Raw genomic sequence first — 15977 nt, forward strand, 5'->3', positions numbered from 1 at the left:
ACCAAATGTATTGGCTGTAAGTGAATTTTTCAGAACATCCATTATTTAATATGATCCTAAATTTTAAATCGTTAAGATATTTTTAAAGCAGTTGTGAGCTCTTTGTTTCGCCTACCTGAGCTGTTTCATAAAGTACATTTCAAAATAGGATAGCAAGCACATGAATTCTGAAAAGCAAAGATCAAATCATGTGAAATACATAAGCACGTGCTTAAATGCGTTGCTGGATCACAGCATAATGTTACATCTTTAGGACTACTTGCTACCTGCACACCATAACTGCATAATCAAACAAAATCATTAAAATTATTACTGAATGTTTATATTACTGTAGCATCCCAGGGCCTCAGTTAGGATACATTGTGTCATACACTGTGAAGTGTTTTACATTCACAAGAACAATTTTCCTCATTCTAGGAGCTTAAAAGCAAATACTATCCAAGCATATACCTGCCATACCAACAGTAATCAACTTCAGCTGAAATTTTCTATTTTTACTACCATATTTTCAACTAAAAGGGCAAAACAAATACAATACACTGATAACCATAGTACTGATTTCAAAGGTATGTGTGTCATAATCTGTTAGTGATGAGTACAGTTTTAATATTCAGAGCTGAGTATCCATACTGATTTGTTGGCTTCTCCCACGTGTCCCCATTTTCCATGTTCTGCATGCTTTGCCTGTCTTTATACTTGATGTCTCTTACATCAGTGCTTCACTTCCTTTCTGCATTTTTTGCCAGCACATGTTCCAGTATTTAGTGACTCTTGCCAAAACAAGCATTTAAACATCTGGAAATCATCCTCCATCACTTTCACCGGTGAGATGCATTTGTCTTACAAAGAAGTTCCCATACAGATCTCTTGGGACACGGCACTACCTTTAAAAACAGCCTTCCAAATATTCCTTGCTATTGAATACTTTAATCCCCTGATAGTGCAAAGGCTTTTCTGTCCAAGTGAAGTGTGTTCCACTTCACTAAGTTAAAATGTCTTGCAACACAAACACAAACACTTAGTCTCATCTCATCCCTTAAGCATCTCTGAGAAGTTCTTTCTTTTCTAAGCTTTTTCCTGGTTCCCCTTCCCAGACAGAAGTCCAAACCTTCAGACATGGTGCCATTGGCATTCAATTTGGGAGGTGTGCAAACTGCATGCATGAATCATGAATAAAGAGCTAAAGCTGAAAGCCCATGGTTTGGCTAGAGTAGTATGCTGCATATAACAATTTCTCTCCACTTCCAGCTGGCTGTGTCCTATACATTTCCAAGAGTGTTTGGGCCAAAGGGTTTCTGCTGGTTCAAAAATAAAAAGGAGGATCAGTTCCACCTCCCCATCATTTTTTTATTTAATGAAATGGACCATGTTTTTCTCTACTTTTTGCTATATAAGACCAGGGTACAATATGTAGTTTGGCCCTTTTTCCCCTTCCATAAATTAATATAAACTCAGATCTAATCTGCTGTCTTCTAAGATCCCTAAGTGTCTTTTAATATTTTTCTTCACAACATACAACATGCCTTTTTTTCCCAGCTGGATGATAAGGACTTGCGCTCTTCTGTGCCAATTCCAATCTTGATATTATCTGCTCGTATTTCTAGCACAGGTGACATTTTTAGACTCTCCATCTTTACTATGTACTTTTCATTAATATATCTTTTTCTTCTTCTTAATCACTACAAAGAGAGTCTGGAAAACGACCTGAGAGAGATCTATGTGATGTCACACAAACAAACTGGAAGCCTTCCCTAAGCATATACATCATTGCTAAGTATATAGCCTAGTCTTTTAGCCGGCTTGCAGCCCATATCAAAGTATTCATATCCAAGCCAACCTGTAATAGCTTTCAGTCCAAGCTTCCATGAGTTATCATACCAAATGCTTTATCAGCAATCAAACATTACTAAATCTTCTGTATTTCCAAATCCCGATTTTTGTAAATCTATCTCAGAGGGAGGGAAAAGCAAGTCTGCTTAAAAGGACTGTACTGTAGTATAAAATTTCAGCAACTCTACTAAATATTATTAACCATGACAAACATATCACCTGGAGTGCGTTATGTTTTGGCTCACTGCTGAACAAAGTATTCTCTTCAAGGTCTCTCTTTTAGTATTTAAAGACCTCTTTACAGTTGGCTCTAGGTGTCTGACAGAATGAATCTTTCTCAGCTAACACAGCCTCTCCTGACCAGTATACTCCACTGGAAGTGGAAAACAGTGTCAAGCAACACACACGTGTGAAAATAAAAATTATAAATTAAGTTCTCATTTCGTGGTTGAAAATGTGATTTCACAAACATACGTGCCACTAATCTTGGAATGTGACCTAGTGCAACTGTTGGCAACCTTTTAAGGCTGTATAGGCTGGACTGACCAGGTTCAGGTCAGAGGTGGGCAGGCTGGAAGATGGGCGCTAGGACCTAGTCAACACCACTAATTTTTCCAGGGTCAGCACAGGAAAGCAACTGCTTCCAAAGCCCCTCCCCATCCTGTCCCCCACCCCTCCCCTGCTGAATGATGCTGAAGTCCTGTATCTAACGGGTTGGATCAAAAGGCTTCATGAGCTGCATTGGCCCACAGGTCATAAGCTGTTGACACATGATCTAGTGAGGTGACCCTAACAGTGCTGGATTTGTCTTGTATGGGTATGTTTACCTTCAGCAGCCGAATCTTGTAGAAAGTAGGGTAAAACAAAGTTAGACAGAGCTTATAATCAGTTAGTGAAAGGAATATACAGGGATTAGTTTGACCAGTAGCATAACTAGGATAGGGCAAGAAGGCACCAGGTGTTGATGTAGAGAGGGTGCCAGGATAGAGGTTCCTAGGGAGCCCACATGGCAGCAGTGGCTGGGGTGCTGTGAGATGCCCACATGGTGGCATCTGGGGTGCTACAGAGGACCCATGTGGCAGTGGCAGCAACACATGGGGTACCAGAGGGGGCTCATGCACTGTTGCAGAGGTGTGAGGAACTTGCATGCCCTGGGGCACTGAAATTGCTAGTTATGCCTCTGGCTTTGACTTCTCTTAACAATCCATCAGCTTTTTTCTTTAATATGGCAGTGAATCTTCAAGTACTTTAGCTGTACTTGAAGATCCTTAATTGTATACCATACAACATGTCAACATTTAATGTGCCTCAAGACACACTTAACCAAGCACCGAATTTGAACTGAAAACATTTGAAAAGATTAGTACTTCAGTGTAACCAAATAAAACAACATATCTGACAGAGAGACAGAAATAAGTAGCAATCACAACAGCAGGTAACCCCTTTTTCCACTTTCATTATATAAAGAATTGACAAAAAGAAGTAAAGAAAATATTTGTGAAAAGCTGAACTGGAGACAGAAAAGCTGAAATAAGCAAATGCCATTTTACGTCCATCATTTCTACTTTTACCTTTTACTTAAATGTCTGGGCTTGTTGGAATATCTAACAAATCTGAAAACAGTAACATTCAGAGTGAAACACTTATCTGGATCAACCAAGGGCAATCAGATTCTGACAACTCAAAAGATCTGAAATTCACTGCAGCAAGGGATAACAGAGATGATGGAGAAGTTCCACTGAAAGGAGGAAAAGTTTCTTGATGATGTTTTAGTTTATGCCTCACATTTTTCTCAGAAGTGAAATGTTAAAATTTGACCCTATTTAACCTGGCCTAAATTTTGGAAAGAAATATCCTATTAGCTTTTGTATAGTATTGTCAATTCTAACCTCTAGTATTGCAGGAGTAGCCATTGTTTGCCTTCTTATTCAAGAACATTGACCTGAGAATAAGGGCTCAGAGACCAAAATTAACTCTTATTTCCATCCATTTTACTTCTATATAACTTAAAGTTCAGAAATTAAATGTTCTGGTATAATATCAATCCACTGAAGAATATAGATGATATTATGGAAATCTTATAAAATAAAGATCTAATCTATTAAATCAGTTCTTTCAACAAAACATTTTACAAGTAGCTACAGAAAACACACCCGGCCTCTGAAATCACTGCACAACGGTTTCAGTTTCATCCAGCAGGCGTGCCCGCCCTCTGACCAGCACTTTCCCTTTCCAGAAAGCAAGCCCACTATTTCTAGCCCCCTGATCTTCACCAGTAGATGAAAAATCTTAAGGTTATGAATGATATAGGTCTCCCACACAAGAGATCAGCAAACTTTTGCCACATCACTGCCCTATTGATAGTCATTCTTGATCTTCATGCTTATATAACATATGACCTTTCAGCATGATCTGGGGGATGCTGGAATGCTGAAGCTGTCTCTCACTACAACAACAACAACAGACAGCACAGCAGGCAATAGAAATTTTGTTTTTTACTAAAGAAAAGATCATTTGAAGTAAGAGATTGGGCATTTGACCTCAATTCCCATAGTGCCAATGGTTTATCAGCATCCCAAAATTCTGTATTTTATCTGACTAACTGTAAATCACCCTATAAAATGAGTCTTTCATAGTCATTAATCCAATGAAAGCACAGATCTCCATACCACTGCCAGTACACACCAAACTTTAGTCGAGCTCAGGGTGCTGTACATAGACTTTCCTTATAGGGGTGGCTCTCAGAGTGAAACAAGATACTTTATACAAGTTTGTTTGTTTTTTAAAGAGGAAATAGGCATTACTAATTCTAACATTTTAAGCTATTACATTTTGCAAATGGAAATACAAATCAGTGCCCTATTACAAGGGACAGGTAAATGACTGATAAAAGAATCTTTTATCAGCGAAGCATGGATATTGATTTCTACCATGAATTTTCTAGGGGAATATAGAAAACATTAATTTAGTCCCCAGCAAATAGATTATGTGAAGAGATACAATTAGCATGCTTGTTATTTCTCCTTGACCTAAAGTCTAGTAGTCTATGAGTGTCATGGATGAAATCTATTCACCCAGAACAGTAAGTTCTGCACCTGCTAACATTTGCATAAACTTTTGATAATTTTTCCTTAAACTTTTGATAAATTATATTAAGAGTACCCCTTGCCTTCTGGGTAAGCCAAGGAACTAGAACAGCATAGTTTAGAAAATAATATTGGGAAAAGACTAAATTGAACTACACAGAGCAAGGATTTCTTTAGAAAAACAAAGCAATGCATTTTAAAACATAAGTAGTGGGAGTATAATAAGTAAATATAGATGTGCTTACAGGACCAATGACGTAAGTATTAAAGGAGCTACTTTCCTGACCATACATCTGTCCATACATCCAATGACTAGGTGCCTACTGAATTCAGGGCGTCTGGCTTCTGATTTCACAGTCGAAGCGTGGTGCCTGGAGCAATTTTGCGGCAAGCACAGCAGATCCCCCCCTCAACTAACTTGATTGGCTGAGCCTCCCCCCTCCCCCACCCCGATTAACAGATGGCCATCTCTCACTCTCCAGGGAGGAGCAGGATTTCCAGGGGCCCTCAGCCAAAGGCATGGGGGGGGGACCTGCCACACACCACCACAAAAATCTCCCCCCACTGTGCTTCAGGACACCAGGGCTTTCCGCCCTTTTCTGTTTTTGCACTCTTTCTTTCCCCCCTTGCACACTGGTGATTTCATGTCTTTTCACGCTCCCCGTGTTTTTTTGCAGGGAACAACCAAATTTGCGGTTGCCATGAAAATCAAAAAATGGCAGATTAATCAGATCCCTACCAATGACATGTCTGGCAAATAGTCTAAATAATTATTAAACTGTTGAACAATAAATGTAAAACAGAATTCACTTTTATTATATCACATTATTAGACTAACACATTTCATTAACTTAAAACAGAAGAATAATACAGCCAAATGATAATGCACAAAAAATTTTTTCCATGAGACAAACTACAGACTGTAAGACTACAAGCTCTCAGATAAACAGCATTAAACAAAGGACAACCTAAATCAGCTCTTTCACAACTTAGAATTGAATGCATTATGTTCCAGCAAATCCTGAAGAAGAATAAAGCTAAAACTGTCTGTACATTTCTAAAAAGCTGACATTTTTTCCAGGGTTCTGAACAACAGTTTTTATTCAGGACCATCTTCATGGCTAAACATTTAAATGCTCAGGCCAAACGCCAATCCTAGTCAACTAAAATGTTTCCACTAGTTACTAGGGCTGTGCGAAGCTTCAGTCCCTGATTTGATTCACCAGAGATTTGGCCCAATTCAGTGGCCAGATCTACAAATCCAAATTGAATCAGAAGATCCTTTAATCTCCCCAAATGGAATCGGAACCCTCCAAATCGATTTGGAAAGATTCGGTGATTTTGACATACAGACAGCTTTAAATGTTTTTTCTATGTACCTCTAGGTAGCAGAGGCTCATGAATACTGCAATGCTAGGGTGCATGGAGTGTCCCACAGAAACACAGGGGGCTCTCCAGCACACTCAGCAGCAGACCCAGAAGTGGACCAGAAGGGTCTGTTGGGGAGCATGCTGGGGGTGCCCGTTTGCCCCCCCGGCTCAGTGACTGGTGCCTCCTGGGTCTGGGGGGACCCAGGGTCCCGCTGTGGCCAATAGCCAAATCAGAGAGGCACAGCAGGGTCCTCCAGCATGCTTCCTGGCAGACCCAGAAGTGGACCAGAAGTATGTCTGGTCCAATACCGGGTTCACCACCAAACATGCGGAGGGCCCCCCTGCACTCCTATGGAATGCTCCATGTGCCCCAGCATCACAGCGATCATGAGCTGCACCTGCTACCTCAAGGTATGTAGAAAAAACTTTTAAAGCTGTGTCTATGGCTGAATCATTGATTCTCCAAATCAGCATCAAATCTTAAGATTTGGATTTGGCCAAATCAAATCAGGGACAGTGATCCAAATCAACTAATTGAATCACTGTCCCAGATTCATACTGAATCCGAATCCAAATCAAATAGGGCCTGCTTCACACACCCCCACTAGTTACACTGGGTATTGGATCAGTCTCTATGGAGTCTAGGTAAATTCAGCATCATCAACAGAGATGCTCAGTATATAGCAAGGATTTAGCATGGTAGCACAATCTACAAGCAAATGAGGGGTTTGCATTACTTGTCTTCCTTGCTATCATGTATGCTAAATTTTAAAAAATCCACCCTGGATATCTCCAAAATTTAAGATATTTCAGTATACTGTGAAGAATGAGAAGAAAAGAGTCTCAGTGGATTAACTCTTACCATGTAAGACCACTATAAAGCTATCTGAGACCACTTTAAATTGGTGGCTTTTAAAATGTTTGTTAGATTTTGGAAACTGCCCATAATATATTAAGTAAATTAATATATTAAATAAAGTGTTAATGTGATTCGACATCTCTGGTAATTATAATCATGATATTTTTCTTTTAAACTTTAGATTAGCTATATGTTCTTCAATACATAATGAAAAGGTAATATTTCCTACTGTTTTGTGATATTTATTGAGAGGCAAGGATATTTTAAGGTGATATATTTTATTGGACCTGGGATAGTGAAATATTTACTGAAATATTATTAAAATTGCATATTTCAAGTAATATTATAAGGATCTTAAAACAAATACTATATTCATTCACTTATCTGGAAACTTTCTCCTTGGAAGTAGTCCAAAAGGACTACTTCTGAAGTCAGTTGCAAGATTTGCATAGACTTCCACATGGATCATGCTATTATACATTACAAGAATGAGTGCTATATTAAAAAGCAGTCAAAAACACATTAGTTAAATAAGAGAAACAGTTGGCTAGCCATATAGTTAAAAGAATAAAGAATAGAATGTCACTAATTCATAGAATTAATTTGCAATACAGAAGTTACCTGGCAAACCAAAACACATTCTCATCCAAAGTATCCAGAAAGACATTTTCCCTAAATCACCTCTTCATTCTATGTCTTCTTCTAACAGAATTCATGGTACTGTACTTCACTTTTGTTACAGACTTTAAACAATAGCTCCTTTTTTATAGTCATGGTAATTCAACAGTAGAGTTAACTCTATAAGTTATCTTGTTCCAAACTAGGGATGTTCTCCTCTTGGAAAAGCCCCACAAGATTTACTAAAGTCCAGAAAACAAGTGATATCTCAGAATTTTTTAACATAATATTTGATATTATAATATTCCTTCCACTTCTTGCTAGCAAGGCATGACAGGGTTCTAGCTCTAAAACACTTTTAAAGCATGGACTACAAAGTTAACACATGCCTAGGAGATGTGGTATGTCACATAGTAGATGATACTGTATTTTTGCATAATTTCAACTTGAAGCTGCATTTCCTCAAAATCTAGGGAATATTTAATTTATATTATGGTAAAACCATAGTTCAGTTCATTGTCTTTTTCCTTTATCTGAGTAATACACCCAACATCTTAGGTCATTTTAACCTGCACCTACCCCAAGCAACATTCCAATGAGTGTTATTAAATACTTTGAAAGTTTAATTTAACATCCTATTGCATTATGGTGTTATAGTCAACTTACAATTATCGTTACTTCCTAAGACACCAGCAATAAATGTGACAACAGACAGATGTTTTAGTATTGCTGAATAAGACAGAATTGTGGGATTCCTTTTTAAACCCTGGACACCATTGTTTTCATTCCTTCCACACACAGAAAATTTTCAGTCTCACTAATAAATACTAAAATTCCACCTTTGTGTTATGTTGTCTATCATTCATTTAGGCATCAAATACATCAACGAAATTTGAGATTTGCATTGTCTGAGGATGAGAAACATACTGTAAAGTGACAGCTACAAAAATGGTTTTAATTACATTGGAGATTTCATTTTATGAACCTTCTGAGAAATAATTTAAGATGAAAGTCCTACCCCATTCAATCCAACTTCAAATCCATTGGTCAAGTACTCCATGTTTTATAATTAAATTCCTCTCATAAATTTCTCTTTTCGGTTTTTTAAGACCAAACATGTAAAATGAGCAAGGTCATGAAGGCAAAGGCTGAAGGAAGTACTTTATTGTATATATATGGACAGATCACGTGTTCTAGCTGGAATTTCTATTATTTGGCACTGTGTTTTTTGTTTTAGTATACTGAGAAACATGGAACCAAAAACATTACTTTATAATAAGTCTTATTTGCCCTTTGTTACTAGTCCTCACACATATACAAAAGAATCCACTGTATTATTTCCTCTTGACAAGATGCTGAAAACTGTGTCATCCGGTGGCTTAAAGAAAGCAGCGGGGAACTAGGCATTGCCTGGGTTCTAATCTCCATCATAGACCAGTCATTTACCTTCCTGTGGCTCAGTTAACCCAGATGGAAAATTGGGTGGATCCCACTGAAAACCAGATGCTGTTTCTAAACTAGGTTTTTCTAGGTAAGCATATAATAAAGTCTCTGCTTTTTGGCAGTTATTTAATGTTTCTATTTTGGTAAAGAAAAGAATGTAAAAGGAAAACAGTAGGTTCTGAAAAGTTAACATAAAATTAATCCCCCCAAGCCATTTATATTAAGAAACATAATATCAGCAGACCTAATTCTGCAACTACGTGGGCAAGCACCACAACATCTCTCTCATATTTGCTAATTAAAATGCATTGACACTTCACATGAATCAGAAAGATAAAAGGATTCCCCGTCAACAAGAAATGGAGTGTCTGAGCATGAGTGAATTAGTACAAGATTGAGAAGAGGGGTTGAGATGATTATGTAGTTTCTATGGTAATAATCTGTATTTGTAAACACAGTGGTAAAAAGTCCTGTACTAAAAGCCAAAGCACACAATTATTTTTAAATCCCTGAGTATAAATGATTCTTTAAAATGACCGAGCAGATGTGCAGTGCTTGTGTGACCCACAATTCTTCTCTTCTAACCGGATTTCATAACTGAGCAAATCTGCACCCTGCCAAAGTGGGAGGATGTCTCTGTGGATGTCCCTTCACAGAGTCCTCTTCACATAGCTCCCAGGGTCAGGGAGCAGCATTGCCAACACAGGCCTCCAAGAAGCATGAGTCAGTCCCTAAAAACCAGGAGTTTTAAATAATAGATTGGAGATATTTTCACTTTTTGAGTTTTTAGAAATCACATTTTTCAGTCCTTTGCAATTGTGAGACCCATAAATGGCTATTTAAAAAAAGGCTGGAATTCTCAAGTAATTGAACGTATCTAAGAGCTGGGACTTTAAGAAAAATATCAATGAAAATCTTGAGTTAGCATATTCTGTACAGCACTGGGCCAAATACTGCAACCCACATTCCATATTTCCAGATACCTTGTAGACTCCATCTGTCCCTCCTAAATTAACCTGGATCAGGACACAGTATATTGATGTAAAAGGAGCATCATTCAATCAATCCAGGCATTTATAGTGTGCTCATCAACATAAAAATAAAGTGCTTTCTCAAATGACAGCTAAAGAACATGATGAATATGAATAGGTCTCCAATTATTTTACTACATGCTTGACCATTGTATTTCTAAAATATTAAATATGTTTTAAAGTACCTCTGCTGTCTATAAACTAGCATCAGCCAAACAACCCTACCAAAATAATTCTATATATTCTGGCACTAGAGCAGAAAAGGTGATAGGAAAACTCATTTCATTTCAGAATAATTATAATGACCATGGAGAATCGTTAAATGACTTGCTTGTTTTATAAAATGCGTAAGTGCACCTTTGCTCAGTCATCCTTTGGTATCCCTTCAGGATCCTTCTACATGCTTTACTATTTCTGTTCTGTCTTTCCATCCACAGACTCTAATCTTTCCTAGTCAATCCTACATATTTCATTAACAAAGGCTGCTTCCTTTCCTCCCTAGTTAGGAAGAATAATAAATATATGGATGTATTTTAATGTTTCCGTGAAGGAATGCTAAGCCCTAAAGTGGTAAATTGTACATTTTTCCAAAAGTTGCAAAATGTGCGAGACTGTCAGCAGCAAATGATAAAGTCGTTTCAAAAATGACATTTCTAAGGTGCCTTTTCCATTTCCCTAGCAACACATAGAATTTCTGAAATATGGCACCTGTTGTCAATTGTTTTCTAGCACTCCAAGGCACACATGACCTATAAAGAGGTGGAGAGGAAACTGAATAGTAGCACATCTGATTTCAGATCTTTGCATTAATTAGATAACAAGATTAGCTAAAAACAAACAAAGTTACGTTACCTTCCATTTATGTCCCTAAATAAGGCTTTTAATCAGAATGTAATGTAACTTGACATGTGCAATTTAAACCAGGGCAACCTACTGAGATTTCAACTTAAACTGTGAGGACGTATTCCCTTCCCCTAATCCAATGCATCCATTTTTCCCCAAACAACCAACAAATTATTCTTCAACTAGTGAACATGGCAGGAGGATCTTCCTTATCATTTCTCACAATTAAGCCAAAGGCAAACAAATTCACTCTCAGGAGAAAAAGCAACAACTGAAAACATGTTGTTCATCTCTTAAAACATAACTTCACATTCTGACCTATCAAATATAATGTGCATTCAAAAAGATGTTGTTACATCACTAGCCTATTCCAATGGAGGCCAAGTTTTTGACAGGTGTGCCACATATTAGCCCTGCACCTTCCACAAATGCCACTGAGCCCTTTCTCTTGCCTGATCTGCTGCTCTGCTTTCTGCTCCTTGCCTGATGTGCTGTTCTGTTTTCTGATCCCTCCACTGTGCTCCCTGATGTGCTGCTTTACTTTCCTGCTTCCTTCCCTATCTGCTACTGTGCTAACTGCCCCTTCTGCCACATGCTACATGCCACACACAGACTGCCTGAGCCCTGCCTGGCCTATTCCATGGTTTCTATAAAATGAACAAGAAAATAAGTTACATGTATTAATTTACCCTCTCCCTTGGCCCCCAACATTAAAAAATATTATTGGAGTTAGAAACTCTAACTTCTTTTATGAATTTGATACTTTATGTTTTCATAACTGGGTTAATTTTTTTTGAAAAATGTTAAAGACACCTTCTACTTTATGGCAACCATATAAAATACTCTCAAAATTACATGAAGTGCCCCCTCTATGGGGCTTCTTACAAAATGTACTGAATCGTAAACTCATTTCCTTTACAGAACTTCAAACAAATTCAGAAGTACCATTTTGTTACATTTGTGAAGATATGAGCTCCCATCACTCATGCAATGTATGGCAGATTATGGAAAACGGTTAAATAACAAGAAAAATATATGACAAACATGAGAAAATTATGTAAGCTACATTACATTTTAAGATATTATTAATTTCCACTCCTTTTCCCACAAATCTCTACAGTGATTTAATATGCAAGAAGCCAAGAACAGTTAGCTACTATAAGTAATATAACAAGTCATTATCCTTTTCAGAGACCACAGCAAACTAAGGCATCTAGATTTGACAAGAGAGTATAAAAAGCCACTACATAACCTTTTGAATGTCAGTCACTTCCTTATAATCAGTTATACAATATGGAATGTGAAGGAGCATAAAGCCTAAGAAACCCTTTTGTCACACCACATAAATTCAAGTACTTCCCTGCTTTCAGACATCCTGGAAAAAAAAATTGTCATTGTCCAGATTACCAGGACAGAAGGGTGGGAAACTTCCATGTAAGCAAAGCCTGGATTCTATCAAACTGTCACTGAGAAACAAACAGAAAGAAAGAGAAACGGAAAGAAAGAGAAAAATACAAAGACAGAAAAGGCAGACAGAGATTACTTTTTATATTTCTCTCAAAATAAAGATTTTAGTAAAGCAGATTCAGTTCAGTGCAGAAAGGCTCCACCCTTCAAATCTTCTGTGTTTACTTCTCTCAGCACAGCTCAGATTGTTCAGACTAGTCTCCAACCCCATTTAGTCTCATCCCAAGCACTTTCTTTTGTTGCAAACTTTCCAGTCTCCACAGCCCCACACGGTGTTAATACGAGGCAACAGGGTTTATGTCTAAGTGCTGCACAGAAACATTTTGCATTTAATAGTTCTTCCCCAGGCTGTGTTCACAAAATAATGCACCAAATGCAAGAGATTTGGGAACCTTGTAAAGTTCCAGCCTGTAAAACCTGACAGCTGTCTTGCGATTATATTTCTGAAGTGCAAACCTCTGAGCCTCCTTCTCAAAAATCTCACAACTACTGAATCCCAAAGGCTTGCCGTTCCAAAGCATGCAATAAAAAGACCATACAAAGAAAAAGGGAAACTCACCACCCCCATAATCTTCATCTTCTTGTGCTTTTATTGTTACAAATTGCCCTAATAAAGCAGCAAGGATTAAAAAAGTTCTTGTTTGCATCCAGCTTGCCATCATGTCTAAATATTAGACATGTGTGTTGTCCTGGAGAGCAAAAAGTGCAAAAATGAAAGGTTATTTTAGCACCATGAAGTCAGTTCTTAGGTCTTCCTTTCAGCACTAGGTCCAGGACAAAGTCTGCAAGCCCTTTCTCAGCACCAGCTCCGTCACAGTCTGCAAATACTTTTTTCAAGTGATGCAGCTTTAAATAGGAAGAATGCTGCCTCCACTTTTTTTCCTGCCCCTTTTCAGCTTGTTCAGGCTCATCCAGTCCCTGCCAAGCAACAGTCTGATTGATGGTAAACATTTCGAATCAGAACTAGCTTCGCTTTTCCTTGAACTTTTCCTTTAACATGTATATTTTTCAGGATACTTTCCTGCCGTTGTAGCATAGAGATAATTTATCAGAACAATTCACTGTACAAACATACTTGGAGGAAGGATTGCTGGGGAGAGATCTGTCACTAAACATACTCAATGCAGCTAAAACAGCTTGGAGTATATAGGATAACCCCTTCTATAGCCAATGAGAGGGGAATCTCTCCCTTCTAAGCTGCTGGGAAGAAGATTTCCCCTTCTTTCTTGATAAATGACTGGAGTTTTTTTACTTCTCTACCCTCAGATTGTTGCGTCTCCTAACAACTACCTGCCTGAGTAGCCATAAGAGCTGCCGTTCCAAGCTAGTTGTTTTACGGGGACTTACATTACCTCTCAGTGCCAGGCACAGGAGGTATGACATCTTTCTCCAAATTAATGAGGTCATCTCTACCCTCTGACCTACCTGGTGGGACAACAACTGCAGCATTGCAAATGTATGAAAAGAGGCTTTACTTCCCTGGCAGCCACAGTGGTGGTAATTATAATGGGAAGTGTATCTTCCTAAATCTGTTCAACATTGACAATTAACCAGCAGGAGATTTTTTAATTTTAAGACACTCCTGTGACTTTTCCTAATGAACATTCAGAACACTGGCAGAGGACTCCCTAAAACTCTTCTGTATCCATTGGGTCACTCCTTAAAGGCCTCTGGGAGAGAGACCCGCTTAACCACAGTCCAACCACAATCCCGCTGACTTCCAGGAAAGAGACTGCCTGCACCTGCTATGGAGAAATGTAGATATCATCAGTTGCATCCCTCTCAGCCATCTGAAGAGAAAAGGATAAAACATAGTACCAACATCCAGAGAGTGATCGTCTAAGGCAGCCAAAGCACCAGTAAGTCTATACCTTAAGTCAGGGATACATAGACATTAAATTCCCCTGGTGATATATTCTATTCAGCTTGGCTTTTGAACTGTGTTCTGAAAAACTTCCTTAAAGTAACTTTTCTGATATTTTTGTAGCATCAGACACAAAGTGAATGAAATTGTAGAATTCATTTCTGTAACTACAACTTTGCTGACAATCAGCACATTCCTATTAAGGGTTAATGGTTAATAAATTATTAGTTCGAGGTAACATTTTGAGCCTCTTGCTCTCTGTGCAGGAAGTCAGATATGCCTTTGGCCTGTCTATGCTCTGGCACTGCTTACATACCCTGCCTGTGCCCCCTGACGTCCTGGTACTGCTCCAGAGATGGGCGCTGGAGTTTTTCTGGCCAGGACAGCACTGGGTCACTGTGGCAGTCCTGAGCCTCCCCTTGCAGGAGAGTGGCCAGGTCCTGGTTTGCTTGCTCAGCCAGGTCCTGACACTCTGCCTTCAGGACCTGCAGCAACTACTAGACAGTGTCAGTAGCCACGCGGCATGGGGCCACCTGGGGCACACCTTCCTCTACCACTTCCAGAGGCTCCAATACAACTGGCAGCTCCTTGGCCTGTGGGGCTTCTCCCTACAGGACCTGCGAGGGGGGTTGCCAGAGTTTTACAAGGACCTTCTCCAGGCCTGGAGGCTGGTCTCTGCCTAGAGGTCCCCTACAACACTCTCCCAGGGCACCAATCTGCTCGTTGAGCCCCTCCTCTAGAACCCCCAGCTGGGGGTGCCAACAGCAGAGGTGCCCCAGTTGTGACAGAGGTTGATCCTGGCTGGTGTCATCCGTACCAGAGACCTCCTGAAATGAAATCTTCCCTACTTCCTGACGCCCTTGCCTTTGTTGACCAGGTCCTGTGCGGTGGCAATCCCTGCCCCTCCCTCCCCCCGTGTCCTCCAGCTCCACCACCTAAGCCAGCTGGAGGACACCAAACTGATCCACTTTTCCACCATCCATTGCTGCTACCTCTACATGCTCATGTGCCACCTAAACCATAATGCTACTCTCTTGTTCCTCCCAAGTGGCACCAAGTGGCAGGACCTGTTCGGTGTGGCTGGGGCACCCCAGTGGCTGAGTCTGTTCTCCAACATCATCCCATGAGCCACTGGGGACCTCAGCTGTTGGCTGGGGAACCATTGCTATGGGTGTGTATGTGGTGAGCTTCACAGACACCCCAGACTCCTGCCCTTTCTGTGGGCAGAGGTAGACCCTGGCGCATATGACCCTCGAGTGCACCAGGCTGCAGCCCCTCCATCTCCACCTCCAGAACCTCTTCCTGAGGTTCTGGTTGAATCTCACCCGCCACCTTTTTGTTTTTGGTCACCCCATCTGCAGCCCCACCACGCCCTGGGACCTCCTGGTCAACCTTCTGGCCTGGTCAAGTAGGCCCTGTACTTGACCAGGAAGGAGGCTCTGGCTAGAAAGGTGCCCAAAGACTGTGGGGCCTCTCACTTGTCTGTGCATGTTTCTGGGCAAAGCACCAGTAGGCAGCATCCACTGGCTCCTTGGATGCCTTTTGTGCGGGCCGGCTCCCGGTCCC

At 39.8% G+C, this 15977-nt stretch overlaps 1 protein-coding gene across 2 annotated transcripts in view; it reads right to left on the reverse strand.

The window, feature by feature from the left end:
* COL5A2 (collagen type V alpha 2 chain) overlaps positions 1–13383 on the reverse strand; it is a 172465-nt gene extending 159082 nt beyond the window's left edge. For both annotated transcript variants that reach the window (XM_006024635.2, XM_006024634.2), the window contains exon 1: positions 13107–13383. In XM_006024635.2, the coding sequence (XP_006024697.1) occupies positions 13107–13209 (103 nt within the window). In that variant the 5' untranslated portion in view covers positions 13210–13383. The remainder of the gene's footprint in view (positions 1–13106) is intronic.
* Positions 13384–15977: the final 2594 nt, after the last annotated feature.

This window comes from Alligator sinensis, unplaced genomic scaffold (assembly GCF_000455745.1).
Source record: "Alligator sinensis unplaced genomic scaffold, ASM45574v1 scaffold67_1, whole genome shotgun sequence".
NCBI classification, from domain to species: Eukaryota; Metazoa; Chordata; order Crocodylia; family Alligatoridae; genus Alligator; species Alligator sinensis.